The sequence below is a fragment of the Mastigoproctus giganteus genome, chromosome 14, assembly GCF_048544385.1.
Source record: "Mastigoproctus giganteus isolate SK-2022 chromosome 14, ASM4854438v1, whole genome shotgun sequence".
Lineage (NCBI taxonomy): Eukaryota > Metazoa > Arthropoda > Arachnida > Uropygi > Thelyphonidae > Mastigoproctus > Mastigoproctus giganteus.
The window spans coordinates 73167542-73185255 of NC_143588.1; the positions used below are offsets into that span (position 1 = coordinate 73167542).

At 38.7% G+C, this 17714-nt stretch overlaps 1 protein-coding gene across 2 annotated transcripts in view; it reads right to left on the reverse strand.

Annotated features, from left to right (window-relative positions):
• The window catches only part of LOC150075240 (synaptic vesicle glycoprotein 2C-like), a 212684-nt gene that overhangs the window by 79048 nt on the left and 115922 nt on the right, over positions 1-17714 (reverse strand). For both annotated transcript variants that reach the window (XM_090388690.1, XM_090388691.1), the window contains exons 3-4: positions 12211-12358; positions 6061-6241 (exon numbers count right to left, since the gene is read on the reverse strand). In XM_090388690.1, the coding sequence (XP_090244816.1) occupies positions 6061-6241; positions 12211-12358 (329 nt within the window). The remainder of the gene's footprint in view (positions 1-6060; positions 6242-12210; positions 12359-17714) is intronic.

Consider the following 17714-nt stretch of genomic DNA (forward strand, 5'->3'; position numbering starts at 1 on the left):
TGTTTGCTGGACGAAAAACCCAAGTTTCAGGAAGAAAAAACCAAACTACCTTTGCCTGAGACTGACTAACTTAGTTACGTTGTGAGAAAGACCAATAAAATTCCTCCCATCATCGAAGGGATTCGAACTCAGGTCTTTTCCACCCGGTGTGGGGAGGATGTGATCCTACCAACTGTGCTACCCACGAGGGCTCTACGTGCGCACTGGTTAATCAACGAATTCAACCTGTGGAGGTCCGGAATTCAACCTCGTGTCTTCAGTCAGTGTGATCTGGAGTTAGATAGACTACACAAACGTGCATTTTATTTGTGTCTTTGGAAAGGGTTATACACAGGGTCCCAAAGTTATCTGTTTGGCTGTATTTGATTTTTCTCAATCAAGTCGTCTTTATGGGGTATGGCTACACCCCTACCTCTTCTGGAGCTTCTCGAGTTTACTAGAGCATTGTAATGCATGGGTTTGGTGATAATTTCCACCTGGTTCCCTTCAAGGAGCCATGGTTCCGTAATGCAAATAAGATCGAATTCATCTAGATGCAGGAGAGACTGTAATGTGTTGTTTGTTAACAAGGCTTTTGACATTTTGCATAAACATTTTGACTGCTATGTCTTCAGTGGCTATGCTGGTTGCTATGTAGATGGGCTCTTCATGCGTCTTGCAATAGGAGACTGACGATTCTTCTCCAAATAAGACTTGACCAGAATACCTGGGGACCACCGTTCGAGGTCTAGCTCAATACGCTGTTTGTCAGGGGCACATGACATGATAGTAGATGCATAAGTTGGGTGTCTCGTCTCACTTGTACCCCACTTGTTCTCACTTGTACTCCATATTCCAAAGCAAACAGGGACTTGATATGGACACAAAGACTACTCCGTTTTCGAATGGTGGAAATGTTATAGGCCAGGCTGGGATGTTGGGGTGCCACCTTCACTGTTTCCTTTCCAAAGAGTTGATAGAATCTTGCAATTGGTGGATCTATCATGATCAGTCCTGCTTGCCGATCTTGTTTCAGACAGCTTTGTGGTTTTAATTACTTCATTTCTTTGTGGCATCAGAGTGCAGGCGTTTTCTACTGCACCTATGGCTGCTACCTGCGCATAGGTAGGATTTATGCATGGGGAGCAGGGGGGATACCCATTGACTGTTAATTGAATCACCATCTCGACTGATTTTGTTGTAGTCTCAAATGGTTGCTATCATCTGAGATACTCTGACGAAGACCATTCTTTGAGGAAGAGTCTGCCTGGGTCCGTGAAGGACAAGATTGCTGAATTTCAACATTGTCCCATTGTACCCAGTTATTACCTGTAGCAACATGTTGTAGAGTGCCAAATTAGGTATTTATTTTATGAAAACCCCAAACACAAGAGGTATTAGAACTTATAGTACATAGTACCGTGCATGGGTTGGAAGTTGAGAAGACGAAAGTAGATATTTGTTGACATTAGACTTGAACTTCTGTAGATTGTACACTGAGTGATCACTGAATTATGACCACATACCTAATACTTCGTAGGCCTTACTTTTGCCCTCAGTATAGCAGCTATCCGACGTGGCATTGATTCAACAAGATGTCGGAAGCGTTCTGGAGGTATGGCCAACCAAGCTGTGTGTAATGCGGCTAGCAGTGCAGGTATGGAGGTGATTGGTGTATCCAGATGCGTGATATACCTCTCCATAGTGTCCCACAAGTGCTCTATGGGATTGATACCGGTGAAGTTCGGAGGCCAATCGATATGCTGGAAGTCAGAACTGTGTTCCTCACCAATCCTGCACATCAAGTGCCCGATGGCTCGGCGCATTGCCATCTTGGAAGACACCATCGCCATTCGGGAAAAAGTGTAACATAGCGGGGTGTACACAGTCAGCAAGCAGTTGACGATAGCGAAGACCAGTGATACGTTGTTCCACATGCACCAGGAGTCCATGTTCCTGCCAGTGAAACATGCCCCACACCACACAACCACCTCCACCGGCCTGCAGTTTTGATACCATGCATGATGGATGAAGAGCCTCATGTTGTTGACGCCAAATCCGTACACGACCATCCACGGTGTGGAGTAAGTAACGTGACTCATCCGACCAGCACACCTTCTTCTAGTCTTCTAACGTCCAACTTGCATTCTCTTTGCACTAGGCGAGCCTTTTACGCCGGTGAACCTTGGTTAGGAGAGGATGCCGCAGGGGTCATCTGCTGGTATAGCCCATACTTGCGAGTGTGCGATGCATGGTCATGCCAGATATTGCTCCCGGTTGGCCCATGTTGTATTGGGTAGTCAACTCTTGAACAGTGCTGCGTCTGTTCGCCTGTACGAGTCGTCCGACCCGGCGCTCATCTCTAACATCAACTTTTCGCTGACCTTTGCAGTTTTGCTGTGGGATCGTTGCTTGATCATTTTGACGCCAGTTCTGGTACACTTTAACAACGGCGGCTCGAGAACACCCCACCAGTTCAGCCGTTTGGGAAATCGAGGTACCTGCTCGTCGAGCACCCACAATCTGTCCTTTATCAAAGTCCGATAAATCCTTCCTTTTATCGATGGCGCTCTGAATTTTACTACCTACTGAACCACTGACACCTCTATGCTACGTAGGTCGACTAACTGCGTACTCTCGTACCTACCTCACGTGGTCAATTCAGTTTTCATAGGGGTGGTCTTAATTCAGTGATCACTCAGTGTATAATTTTCAGGAAATACGTATGAAGAAAGGTTGTTCCGGAAAACGGCAGTTGAATGAATAAACGAGGAAGATGAAAAATTGGTTCTGTGAGTATGAAGTTGGACAGTAAATGGATGTTGGTTGGTGACGGCACGTGTTCGGACTGTTTTGAAAGAGAGAACGGGAATTATAGAAGCCATTTCAGAAGAACAGTGCCAATGGAAGTATCTGTAGAAAAGGCATGCAGCAGAAACAAGAACGTCTATGAGACAGAGTGGAGAGACTCTGTTAGAGATGAGTCATTAATTAACCTAACTGCCCTATTCTGAATTTGGCAAGAGATATATCTTCTGCGTTATCCTGCTTCTGGAACGATGGGGTTTCTGAAGACTGTATGCAGCATGTTGAGACTGATCCTTGCCAGAGATATGGAAAGAGTCCCATTTGGAGAAGCGTACCTCAGGGTGAAGTTGAGAATTGGTTGCCCTACCCCCTTCCAGTTAGTTCTTAGTTGGGCGCCTTCGTAGCCAGGTGGGCAGGAGCAGCAGCAGCGCGTAGCACACGCTTCTTGATCAGACCAGGGTTCGAGCCCGTGACTACCAAATACGGAGGATGCGGAAAGGTTAGGGAATGACCGCCGCATATCCTCGGAGCAATATGGCCTTAGTTGCTAATGCTCCTAAAAACCAAATAACAAACAAACAACAACAAAGCAAACAGTTCTTAGTTGCTTTTGCTTATCACAATAGAGGTATCCGTTTAATTCGCTTCGATTCGCCGGCTGTACTTTCTCAGTTGTTAAGTAACAGTATTCATCTGATGAATTTCTGCTGACATCCGCTTATTATCTTCACAAAGTAATTGTACCTCCTTAGTAAGAGAGTTACAGTTGCATTGTAGCAGAGTGATGGACATGAGCTCAGAAATTTGAGATAAATATTGTATCAGTTGAGTAAAGTGATTAGTGAGGATGTCCGTAAGAGCATTAGCATTAGTAGAGGCATTTGATGCAAGAAAGCAAGCTTATGCAGCATCAGCCAAAAAAAAAAAACAAAAAAAAAAAACCACTTCCACTTCACCCCTCTGTTCGTTCAAAATACCTGTCCAGCTGAGCCTTAAACTTATTTAGGCTATCAACCTCCACTACAAGGGATGGAAGTCTGTTCCACCAACCAACCATCCGCTGGCTAAAGGCAAATTTCCGCACGTCTATCCTACATCTGTCTTTCCTCAATTTGAATTTATGCCCTCTCAGGTGATTATTCTGAGCTAGAGGAAGAATCCCATCAGCATTGAGCATGCTCAAACCATTCAAGGCTTTATACACCTCTATCAGATCACCTCGCTGGTGCCTAGTCTCCAGCCACTGTAATTTGCAAAACTTAAGCCTTTCTTCGTAAGAGCACCCCTTTGTTCCATTCACTAATCTTATTGCCCTTCTCTGTACTCGTTCCAGCAGCTCTACATCCTTCTTGAAATGAGGCCTCCAGACCTGTATACAGTACTCTAGGTGTGGCCTGACCATTGCCTTATACAAGGGAATAATCACCTCCTTATCCCTGCTGGAAAAATTCCTGTATATCATTGACAATACTCCATGAGCTACTCTTGCAGCCCGTCTGCACTGCTCAGAGAACTTCATATCTGCCTGCACAACCACCCCCAAGTCCCTTTCATTCTCTACCACTGTCAGTGTAGTACCACAGAGTTGATACGTTGCTCTGGGGTTTCTGTTTCCCATGTGTAGTACTTTACATTTGTCAATGTTAAACTTCATTTGCCACCTCTCAGCCCATCTGCTCAATGAGTGTTTATTATCTCTCTATAGAGTCAATAAATGCTCTTAATAAATTTATTAAGAGCATTCATTGACTCTTAACCAGCAGCCAACTGTATTTATTAAGTTAATAAATACGGTTGGTTGCTCTTAACCCAATTGCCTTGATCAGGGGTCAAAACAGTATCTGCTGTGGTCGGATTTTCCCTTTGAGAGATGTGTCTGGGTGTTATTCCTCCACTCTCCTGGTTTTTCTGAGTAATTGGACTTCCTCTCTCTTTTCCAGATGTTAGTTTTTCACCAGTCAAATTCAATTTCGTTTTGTGCTGGTTCTCTTTCTTTGTTAAAGGTGTGCTTTCGAATCTAGTCGTATTTCAAAATGTTGGGCCCACCGAATAACGTGTGGGTGTTAAATTTTGCTTTAAAAGTTTAAAACTTAAAAGTTGGGGGTAAGTGCAAGTGAAACATTTTATCTTAAAATAGCGTGTTGGGACTCTGCAATGGGCCCAACGCAAGTTTTCACACCGCCGATTCAAAAGATGGTATGGAATCTGTAACAAGCGAATTGCGATCTGGACGGACCTCGATTCAACAAATTATGAAATTGTTTCTCAAAATGCGAAATTTATTACGAAATGAGCGAAGATTACCAGTTCTTGAAATCGTTGAAGAAAAATACCTGAAAAAGGAAACTCCAAAGACTAATTACTTTACCATGATAATGCACCGTCTCATTTCGCATCTGCTGGTACACAGTTAATAATCAGAATTGCTCAAATCTAACAGTCTCGGTATTCACCAGATGAATTCTCACGACTTTTTCTAATTTAAATTTTTCGTAAACTGAAAAAAAAATATATTAAAAAGATGTTGATTTGATGACTTAGAAACAATAAAGAGTAATACGATGGCCCAGCTTCGGGCAATTTCAATCGACTTTTCAAATAAGTGCTTCCAAGCGTGGGAAAATTATTGGGCTAAGCGCGCTGCCTCAGAAGGACACTATTTCGAAAGTGATTAAGTCGCTCACCTCTTAAGTGCGCGCATTGTCACTATATCGTAACAGCCCGGTTACTTTTTTTGAACATACACATATGACATGTTTGTTATTTGGATTTTAGGAGCATTAGCAACTAAGGCCATATTGCTCCGGGATATGCGGTGGTCATTCCCTGATCTTTCCGCATCCTCCGTATTTGGTGGTGACGGGCTCGAACCCCGGTCTAATCAAGAAGCATGTGCTACGCACTGCTGCTCCTTCCCACCTGGCTATGGAGGCGCCCACGAATAAATTAACAAAATACAGTTTTCTGTAACAAAAAATAACCATTATTATAAATAATATTCACTCAGTATTATTTCTATACAGTATCTTTACGTGCATTAAATTAAACGATCGCGTTTGCTTTAAGAATTTCTTTTAAATTTTAGTTTATTCCAAAATTACGAAAGTTTTCTTTATATTTAATCTTTACAAAATGTAAATACGGATTAAAATCTGGATTTATTTGTTCTGCAGAAAATATAAAAAAGCTCTGATAGCTTCAAGTTTCCTCGAAGAGCTGAAGCTGAATATAAACATAACAAAATAGAGAAATTAAGCGTGCCATGCCACTTACCCTACTCCACTGCAGAACCTAGTTATCATAAACAGACTGTAGGTTGGCATAAATGCAGTGATGACTGAAAAAACGCCGTTTGTAGCCAGTGAAGAAACCAGGGTTCGCCTCCTTCCAAGTCGATCTGCAACAGTACCCCACACCAATCCACCAATAAGCATACCAACAAAGGATATTCCTCCTAGAAGATATGGGATAAAATTAGTGTATATGGAATGTGTGAAATGTTTAATTAAGAAATTTATTTTAAAATAGTTATTAAAAGTTTATTTACTCTATCGCTGTGTCCTTTAAAATAGAAGGGAAAGGGAAAAAAAGGAAAGAGAGGAAAAGAAATGATTGAGGAAGAAAAGGAGAGGGGAGGTGGAAAAAGGTAGGAAGAAAATCTTATCTGCTCGTAATAAGGTTCCGTCAACCGTAACTGCCAACTATTACATGAATGACATAAAAGCACAGGACATTTCTATACTCTTTCTAAGAACATTCAATTTAAATTACATATTCTAATTGAATGTCCTTAGACTTCGTATTAAAAGGCATTGCCTTTACAGCAGACACTACCGATTATAAATTCATTTGCTGCCTCTTTTGTGATCGCTGATTGAATTTCACTTGTCTGGTATTGAAGCAGAAAGCCTTCAAAGTCCATAGGCGTTTTAAACAGTAGCTAACACGCGTCAACTTGCTTACTTAAGAACTGTCTTCATATGCTAAATATGCAGATCGTTAATCAGCTTGCATGTTGGCAAATTTATATCCGGAAGTAGCTGAAGGCTACGAAGACCATTGTTTCTCTTACTCATTGCATATTAAATTCCAGTAACTGCTTCACTACGCCTTCTAAGCGTTCGGTTTTGATATAATGCCGTGTACATAATATTGCTACAATTGTTATTTAGTAGAAAGGTTTTCGTTGTGAGTAAATTCCTTTAATTTTTATGCTGCTGTTCTGCCTGAATTATTCACCTTAGATTTTTTTCCCCCTTTAATATAGTAGAATGATTGTGTTTTTATTTATCTCCGATAACTGATTTGTTATTTTCTTATGATACTGCATATTGTAAAAGGACTATATTGTGATGTCACCGAACTTCCGTTGCAGTATACAGGAATGGAAAATAGAGCTACCCGGCATGTTCTTTTTTATTTTCTGTTTCCCCGGGGAAATTACTCCTCATTCTGGATACAAATACTTGGCTACTAGGTACGCTTAATCAAGCCTACCCTGCAAAGTCATCTACACAGAAAAAGCGGCCAAATACACTACATACAGCAATAACAGTAAATGGATACATATTGAGCAGTCACAGGAAGCATTTAAAGACTTTGCCTCCGCTGCTTTTATCAAAACACTAATACTCTGATCAGTAAAATATTTATCCTTCAGTGTAAAGGATGAATTTGGCTTCGTCTCTCTTGTGAAGATCTGGATCAAGAATTACAAATTCTCAGACTTTCTTCACTTCATAAGCTATTACTACATTGCAAAAGGAAGCACCGTAGACAATGAGGAGCGGTGGAAATCACATTCCAAAAAGGACTACCACCAACTAGTTGCAGGGCCGCTCTGACCAATTTGTGGCATTTTGCTCAGCATCTCACCAAAGATAACAAGATTCAAATGCGCCTTATTTATTTTCCGCACACGTGAAAATCGTTCAGAACGTCTTAAAGTGGGCGGCAATTAACTTAATCTCGGAGATAACGACACTACTAGCTGGCGACTTTTATGTTCCTCTTTGCAGACTTGAATTCGCAAAATAGGTTGGACGCAGACATGGAAACTTTAGATCTTTCGCAACTTGAAATACCGCCGATTAGAAGGAAGTAGTAACTTGATATGTTCTTTAAGAATTAATTTAATAATGCTTTTACTTGCCCAAATTTCTCTCTAATCGTAACCCCATTACTTGCCAATTTTCTCTACACAAATATAGCGCAGGTCCTTAAAAATAAAGAGGAACAGAGATTACTATTAGGCGATTATTTTCTATTCAGTATAATTAACATATACAATACCTCGCATACCTTACGAGATAAAATTTTATATCGCATGATAAGCCAGGGGACAACAAAACCACTAATTATCTCGGAGAAAGAATAGATGGTTTAAGGTCAAGACAAAATTAACCTTTATAAATAAATAAAATACGTATAAGTTTGTTTTTGTTGGATTTTAGGCATATCAGCAACTTAGACCATATTGCATGTAAATATTGTATATAAATTGCATGTAAATATTGTCTATAAATTGCATGCAAATATTGTCTATAAATTGCATGTTCTGTGGGCGATTGCCTGTTTTCAAGACATAAAACCGTGCTACACTCGCATGAGACCGACTAACTTAGCCAATTTGTGAAAAATGCCCGTAAAATACCTCGTGTCTTTGATGGGATTCGAACTCAGGTCTTTTCCAAACGGTGGGGGTGTTGTCGTTGTTGGTATAGAGCTTAACGACACAAGGGCTACTGAGGCTAAAGGCCGACTGGGCTAGCCGGGTGGGTAAAGTGCCTGCCTGGCAACCCAAAGGTCGCGGGTTCGATTCCCGCCTCGGGCTTGGATCAAAGTACTGAAAAAACCTTGGGAGGTGCATTATGGCCACAGAAGCCTATGCGCCAACAACTACCAAAAAAAAAAAAAAAAAAACTGAGGCTAAATACCACACGGTGTGGGGAGGTCAATGCTATCATCTATGCTACCTGCGAGGGCACATATTAGGTAGCGAAAGACGTTTATCTAGCGCAATAGCAGGAGAAGCAACTAGAAAGAAATGATCCTTACAAAACTAAAATAAGTCAAAAAAGAATAATTGGCATGGGTAGAAATGGAAAATTCTATTAAGCGGATACTTTAATAATCTTATTTTTAATAATCAAGTATGTTCATGACATTACCGATACGTGTGACGAATGGGAAAGGCTTTCCGGTGGCTCTGATCCATTCTGATCCCTGATAATTACTCAGAAGAATAAGAGTTTCAAAATGCATGAAGCATGCATTTTGACACTTGGCAGCATACGTTGATGTTGTAGCGATCGTGAACATAGGGGCAAAAGTTCATGACGTTGTAGAGCAGATATCTTTTAAGGGCAAATAGGGTGATATTGTTGTACACTTTGGCGCTAATGGCATGAAGTGCTTGTTAACAGGAGATATTGCTTCTACAGGGATGGGATACACTTAAATAGAAATGATTCAAGAATACTTGCTAATGTTATCGAGGCAACGTTTGGTGGTTGCTTGGGGGGATTCACACACTAAAAGGTTAACAGTAGCCGCAGGCAGAGGCGAAAGTAATTCTTGCACTGCTCCTATTAGAATGAGCAGCAGCCTAGAGAGCAAGTTGCTGGGGATTTCAATAGCTGCTGGGGATTTCAATAGCTGCTGGGGATTTCAATAGCTGCTGGGAGTCATCATGGAACAACTAAATACATAGGCTGTTTTAGAGTAACTAAGAGTAAGAACAGGTGCATGTATACTTGCATGTACACCAATGCTAGGAGTATAGTAAATAAAATTGATAAATTTGAGTGCTGATCAAGACATTAAAGGCAGATATTGTTGGGACATCAGAGGCGTGGTGTCACTCAGATATAAGGGATATAGAATTGGAATTTGGGGAGTACAATGTGTACAGAAAGGATAGGAAGGGAGGAGTGGTTATGCTACGCTGAATATTGCCAAATATCTATCATCTATGTCTTGAGTCGGACTACCTTGCTAGCAGCTTTGAAGAAATTTACAAAACAGATTCAGATGACGACTTACCTGAAGTTAACGAAAATTTTCCCCTCAATTATATTGATACCTTAAGAGTTTTTGAAATAAACCAAGCAGAATTGTTGAGCACAATCTGCAGTATGAAAAAGGTGTTCCTACTTGATGGTCCGGGTGGTATTCCTACTGTTTTATGGAAAAAATGTGGAACTACACTAAGCCTCCTTCACTTAATAAAATTGTTCTTTGAGAGTGGAATCTGTCCCGCTTAACTTAAAAAGGCTTTTGTTATCCCTATTTATAAAAAGGAGACCCATACACTCTTAAAGATAATTGAATCAATTGTAATGAAGCAACTATTTAATTTTATGAAACAATCTTTCGGATTTCTCTCACGGATTTATCAAGGCACGTTCCACCTGCACTGATATGATCTCTATATCGGATATATACCAGGCGCTTGACGAAGGGGAACAAATCGACACCATCTTCCTTGATTTAAGCAAAGTCTTCGACAAAGTAGTTCATCAGAAATTAATTAATAAACTGCATGGTTATGGACTCAGAGTCATGCTCTTGACTGAATTGCAAACTACTTTGAAGGTAGAGAAATGTCGTTGACTTTTAAAGGTCAGATCTCACATCCTTTTAAACCCGAAATGGTGTCCCACAGGGACCATCTTTGGGCCCGCTGTTATTTCTAATCTACTTCAACGACATGGCAAGTATTATTGCAGACTACCAAATCAAAATTAACAATTTTGCAGACGTCAATTTATAAAGCTATTCGCAATACCAACGACGACTAGAAGTTCTTAATGAAGCTCTGCAACGAGTAATCCATTGACTAAATGAGAATAGAATGGTTGTCAATGAAAATAAGCGTGAGCTGATGAGTTTTGCTAATGTGCACAAAAAAAAAAAAAAAAAAAAAGAAAAGAAAAGAAAACCTTAACTTTTCTTATTGCATTAATAACAAGGCGAACAAAAAAAGTTAGTTCTGCCAAAAATTTGGGTTTTTTTTTTAATAAAAAAATCACTTTCCTTTGATGTCCATGTCTCAAACATTATGAGGGCAACTAGCAAAAAGCTAGGGTTTCCTAAAAGAGTTAACCGAGACTTCAATCAATTGGCACTATTCAATTTTCTTTACTAAATTTGTTAGGCTGCCCTTAGAATTTTCCTCCTAGGTTTGGTCTCTCCGTGTAACTTAGCAAAAACTTGAAATTGAAAATATCCAAAAAAGAGCATTACCATACGTCTGTTTTAAAAGTGAACTAGAATATAACGAGAAATTTGAGGCCGCCGTAGCCTAGTGGTCAGGCGCGTGGGTGCATAAGTACGCACGTCTTGAGTGACCGGGGTTCAAGCCCGTGACTGCTGAATACGGTGCTGTTTCTTGTATTATGTCTATCTTGTGAACTCCTCTGACCGTTTGATCGTCCCGGAGTATAAACAGAAAATTTATTATTATTACAAAGAGTGGTGTATTGGATTTGAAACGCTTGAAGAAAGAAGAGATAAAGCAAATCCTTTTTAACGAGCTGTTATATGTTACCATAAATTGCCCTTTCCTCGTCTCACAAATTAACTTCAACCCATCGAAAAGAGCCTTAAGAAACCGTTCACTGCTTAAACCATCCTATGCAAGAACAAACTATGGATATTACGACTAGTATATTAGGACTGCAATATCAATCAGCAAAGCAAATTTAGAGATATTTGATACCCCTGGACACTTCAACTTCAAGAGGCAACTGAAATTTTTAAACGCACCCGTTACCTGAGTCTTTAAATCGATTTTTTCCTCATATTTATATACTTTTTCTGTTTTTTTTTTTTTTTTTTTACCTGATGAAATTTTTTATTCCAAGTTTCTGCTTTGATGCTGTGTTATACTCTTTTTTGTTGCTGCACCCTAAGGCATCTTTGATTGCTATTTTGTAGCTGTTTAATAAATAAATAAATTTCGTGTTATATCTTTACATAAATGGATGTATGTTTCGGATAATTCACCATTACTCAGCAAGGAAATGTCGAACATTGTGCACTTTTTTAAATTATTCACAGAAGTGATTTAAAGCTAATTTTATTCTTTTCATCTTGTAAAGGTATTTATAAAAATTGACAAAGCAACAAATATGATTTTAGGCTTTTTCACAGTATCATAAGTTGTTTGCCAATACCTGCCTCTGATATCTGAGGAAAATCTCATTAATATATAAAAGGGTTCTATGTACACGGTGAATACTTGTTGTTAAATATAAATTTCCAGAGAATCCGAGTAAATATTGAATTAGAATTTATTTATAACATCTTTGAAACTATGAAAGCACCTCAAATAATTTCAACAAACCGGAAAAAGGAATATCATTTTCTATTGAAATCTGGTTTTAAAAAATAGTAAAGAAAAATAAAAAATATACATACCCAGCCAGCCTTTTTGATAATCTTCCATGCATAATTCTTGCTCAGCACTAGGCAGTACATATGCTATTACGAACACCTCGATAGAATCTGAAGCCAGTCCAATTCCAGCAATGAGGAAAACAATCCATTGAAAAACTCCAAAACCAGCCTAAGAAAATAAAGTTCTCTGTGCGTCAGAAGTTATGCTGGTACTTTGTCTTATTTATTTATATAATTCTAGAACTATTGCAATAATTTATTAGTTAATTGTTAATTACTGACAAGTAGTTAATATTTATTAAAATAAAACTACTGATTATGTTATTAATAGTAAACTTCAGGTTACTGTCAAAATTACTGTGGAGCAATTTGAAGTTCATGAGACGTTTTGCAATGTTTTCGTAGATTGATAACAATACTGCTCTAATTAAAAATGTACCATTTAGGATATTATTCCCAAGGATAGTTATAAATTCAGTGTAAAGGAAATGTTAATAGATTACACTACTCTGCATTTTGAAAAAAAATTACTGATGTTTTCTCAGAAAAGGGTGTTTCTGAATCATTTTCTAATGCTGATATCAAAAATGGTTTCCGTTTGTTTCCATCACAACAGGTTTTTCCAAAAATCACGAAAGAAATTTTGATTTTTCACAAGTTTTTATTAATTTTGGCAGAATTTGTCCACCGAAATTATAACAAAATGCTACTTTTATCGGACTTTTATATTTAAATACATGTTGAAAACACTACTGAAAAGGGCAGTGTAGTTAAAAAGTTCACTAAACATTCACCTGTCTTTTTAAAAACTGAACTATGATTGGTCAGATTTTAGTTTCTTTGATTTTCTTGCAGTTCCTTCCACTTTACAGTCCCTCTTCGGAATCCAGAAATAGTCACCCATCACGTTGACATTCTACTTCTCCTGGTACCTCGTCTCCTTGTCTTTAATGTCTTGGTGAAGCCTCTCACCCTATTCTTCACTAACACTTCCTAGTTTTCTGGGAATAATTCGATAAGAATAAGAAAGACACTCATGTTGCAGCCCCAGCTTCTTGAAGTTTGCCAACATATTTTCAACTATATTTTTGTAGGCTGGATCCTTATTGTTTCCTAAATTCTCAACAACTAACCTGAAGTTAATCCATGTCTGTATTTCTCTTTTGTTGATAGTTCCCTCAAAATCTCGGTCCTTCATCAGTTTGTGAGTTTGAGGTACAACAAAAATACCTTTTTTTTAGCTTCTCTTGGGTGAATGATGGGAATTTAGTACAAAGGTAGTTGAAGCAGGGACCTTCTGAGGTAAAGCTTTCAAAAACTGTTTCATCAAACCCAGTTTGACACGAAAGGGTGGAAGGAGGACAGTTTTGAAGTCTACCAGTGGTTTATGAACTACACTGACGTTCAAAGAAAGTGCATCACCTAGGAATTTCACATTTCTAACCCTTCATCAGTTTGTGAGTTTGAGGTACAACAAAAATACCTTTTTTTTTAGCTTCTCTTGGGTGAATGATGGGAATTTAGTACAAAGGTAGTTGAAGCAGGGACCTTCTGAGGTAAAGCTTTCAAAAACTGTTTCATCAAACCCAGTTTGACACGAAAGGGTGGAAGGAGGACAGTTTTGAAGTCTACCAGTGGTTTATGAACTACACTGACGTTCAAAGAAAGTGCATCACCTAGGAATTTCACATTTCTAACCCTTCATCAGTTTGTGAGTTTGAGGTACAACAAAAATACCTTTTTTTTTAGCTTCTCTTGGGTGAATGATGGGAATTTAGTACAAAGGTAGTTGAAGCAGGGACCTTCTGAGGTAAAGCTTTCAAAAACTGTTTCATCAAACCCAGTTTGACACGAAAGGGTGGAAGGAGGACAGTTTTGAAGTCTACCAGTGGTTTATGAACTACACTGACGTTCAAAGAAAGTGCATCACCTAGGAATTTCACATTTCTAACCCTTTTTCGCGATGGTATGTTACATTAATGACTAGCATCATAAATAGAAATATAAACAAAAGATATTTATTAATAATTAAGGCAAAGCTAAGTAATATTTGACAGGTGCTCTCAAAATATTCCAAACTAAGCATTTGCAACCTTTATACAACGGGTTTGGTTTTTTTTTTTTTTTTTTTTTTGATTTGGTAGTTGTTGGCGCATCGGCTTCTGTGGCCATATTGCACCTCCCAAGGTTTTTGCAGTACTTTGATCCAAGCCCGAGGCGAGAATCGAACCCGCGACCTTTGGGTTGCCGGGCAGGTACTTTACCCACTCGGCTAGCCCGGTCGGCAACGGGTTTGGTAAACACAACAAATAGGGCTGAAATGTTATCAGACGCCCTCAATTTGCTTCATTTTATCTTTTTAAAATGAAAAGTTCACCAGGTGAAAACTAATATTCAGCTGCAACGCCCCTGGTCCTGATGACAGCAGCACACCGTCGAGGTATTGACAAGATCAATTTCTGAAGATAATTAACTGATAGTTCGTGGTTCCAAACACGAATTATGGCATCCTGAAGTTCACGAAAGGTCTTTGGTTTCTTTCTGGCAACTGCAAATGCCACACGATGCCAACAGTTCTCTATGGGATTCAGATCAGGCTGTTTCCTGGCCAGCTAAGAGTTGTAATAGACCGTTTTTTTCACCATTTTTTCACCTGTAACAAAAGCAAACAGAAATGAAGCTAAAGTAACTATAGAAGTTCGTACTTACACTTTTCGCCCGATGACAAGGAGCAGAGTCGTCCTGAAAGATGCAGTTACCTGGCAGGTTGAAATGGTCTCTAATGGTTGGCAGCAATTTGCCTTCCAATATAGCCAGGTATCCATTGGCATTTACGGAACCTCTTATAAACTGCAGGTGACCTACTCCGCGATACGAAATGCACCCCCATATCATTTGGCTGGTAGGGAATTTCACTGTAGATACCATACAGTCTGGATGGTATTCTTCACCACGCCTACGGCGAATCGTTTGTCTCCCATCAGACCCATGCAGGTTGAATTTCTTCTAATCCGAGAAAATAACTGACTTCCACTGCTCGGGGGTCCATTTGACATGCTCCGTACACCAAATTAATCGGGGCTTTTTCATTTTTTTGTGTGAGGAGAGGCTTCTTCTTAGGACGACGGGCTGCAAGTCCATTTTTGAAGAGGCGTCTTCTGACTGTTACTGCACTTACTACCACTCCTGTATGTTTTTCCCATTCTCTTTTCAGCTCACACGAAGAAGCTTTATGGCTTTTAAGGCCATAAACGCGGTTCTGTTTTGGTGTACAAGCTCGTTTGCGTCCGGTTCCTTTTTTTCCTATCAGCAGAACCAGTATTCTTGAGTTTGAAAAGAAATCTACTTACTGTCGACTTATTACAAGCCACTCTATAAGCAATATGACGGGAAGAACATCCTTCCTCACGTATAGCACTCTTTCTTCGTGGCGTCAACTGCACGTAACTCGCGATCCTGACACAAGCAAGGAATGACTGCAACCCTTGCAGAGCATGCTTATATAGCTGAAAGTAACAGCTGATGCAATATTACATCACCTACGCGTGTCAATCTTATCGGATGCAATCTGTAAGAAATATTGCCGTATACTTCCGTTATTCGGACGACAATTACAATTGTAAGGGATGATGCACTTTCTTTGAACACAACTGTACGTTCTTTGATCGGGACAAAAAACTTCCCCTCTCTTTGGCCAGACCTTGATATCCCAGTGCTTACTTCTTACCGGGCTGTGGCACTCACACAAAAAGCAAGGCATTTTTGCTGTCCAAGTAACATCCCTATCACTTTAAAGTCAGCACAAATCGACCGACCATATTCTTCATACTTAATATTTGTCAACAATTGCTTCAAGTTCTCATGTGTTTCAAATTCACAGAGAATTTGAAAGAAATTCTCTTTCTTTGAATTGATGCATATTTATTTTCATTATAGAGAAACACACCTTTGAGACTCCTCTTTGATGAGTCAGTAAAACATCTCCACTGTGTAGGATTGTAACTAATTCCTAAATAGTTCATTAAGTCATTTATATTACTGCGAAATATCAAAGAATCATCCTCAGAAAAGTAGTGTTTATCAATTCGTGTAAATTATTAGATTTAAGTGTATTCTGTATACGTTCAGTATAAATAAATAAATAAATATTCATTTATTGCAAATACAGCAAGCCCATCACAGCACATGGCTAGGGGCAGGTAAAAATACAACGGGAATGACATAAAATAATCAAGTATATGTACATAGCAGATTTTATATAGATATTAACAATGCCTAGGAATTTTAATTATGAATTTAAAAATTGCAGAACAGTTATGAATTAAAAAAAATTGCAGAACAGTTATGAATTTAAAAAAAATTGCAGAACAGGACATTTGGCTTTCAGTTGCAATTACTGGGTTGGATTATTTTTCTTCATTTTATTGGAGATCCGACTCCTGTAGGCTTCAGAGTTGATTAACCTGTTGCAATCAATGTTGTGATGGTTTATGAGGTGAAGAGATGCATTGGGGAACATTCTGTCCATTTGTTTGAGCCTGGTATTAGGGAATTTATATGTAGGGGGGAGGGGGGGAGGTCAACCCCAATGGCATTATCGTATTTTTTTTTACCTAATTATTATATTCATTTCAAATGCATTAGCAAATTGAGATTATTTCACCTTCTTTTATTTTATTACTCTTCTCTTAATTTTTCTGACTGTCTACTTCTCATAGGACTAACAATCATTTACCATTGCACTTAAATATTTTTAATTCATACATTTTCAGTAATTAAATTACATATCTTTATGTTACTTTTTTTTCAGCTGCTTTGCGCGTGAAGATGTAATCATATGACATGTTCAGTCATTTTGATTTTCCATCCTTAGGCATTTTTTTTTATTACTGTAAAATTTTATGGTTAAAAAAATTAATAGGTTAGAAGCATATTTTCTATATTTCTGCCTTTATACTCCGAAGCTAGTTGTTACCTCGAATCTAAAATTACGTTTCTAGCATATTAATATATGTTAGGGATGATAATTTCATAATAATTCAGACATCTACGAGAATAATAATCCAGAGGCATCAGGGGACTAATATGTTCTGGTTCAGAGGGGTGCTTGGCATATATATTAAAATATATTAAATTATTAATATATTAAAAGAAGTGAATATACAGTAGTTGGTTATATGGAAGCAGAATATTTCTAATCCCCTCAGAAAGCTAATCGTTCAGGGTGGGTGGAAAGAACCAGAAAGACACAGTACAAAGATATCGAAAGTGGAAGAGCAGAAAAGCATGAATTAAATATAACTCGGGTTAACCGGCTTTGTAATTCCATCCGAATAGCTGGACCATGGATGCAATTGGGACAGGGAATAACAAACCAGTGTTATATTTGTTTTACGCTTTTCTGCGCTTCTCCTTCCGACATCTTTCCACCTCCTGAACCATTACATTTCTCCCGAAAATGGAAATCTGCTGTCCTATAACCAAGTATATATCACATTTTTTTTTTAGCATAACTGCCAAACATT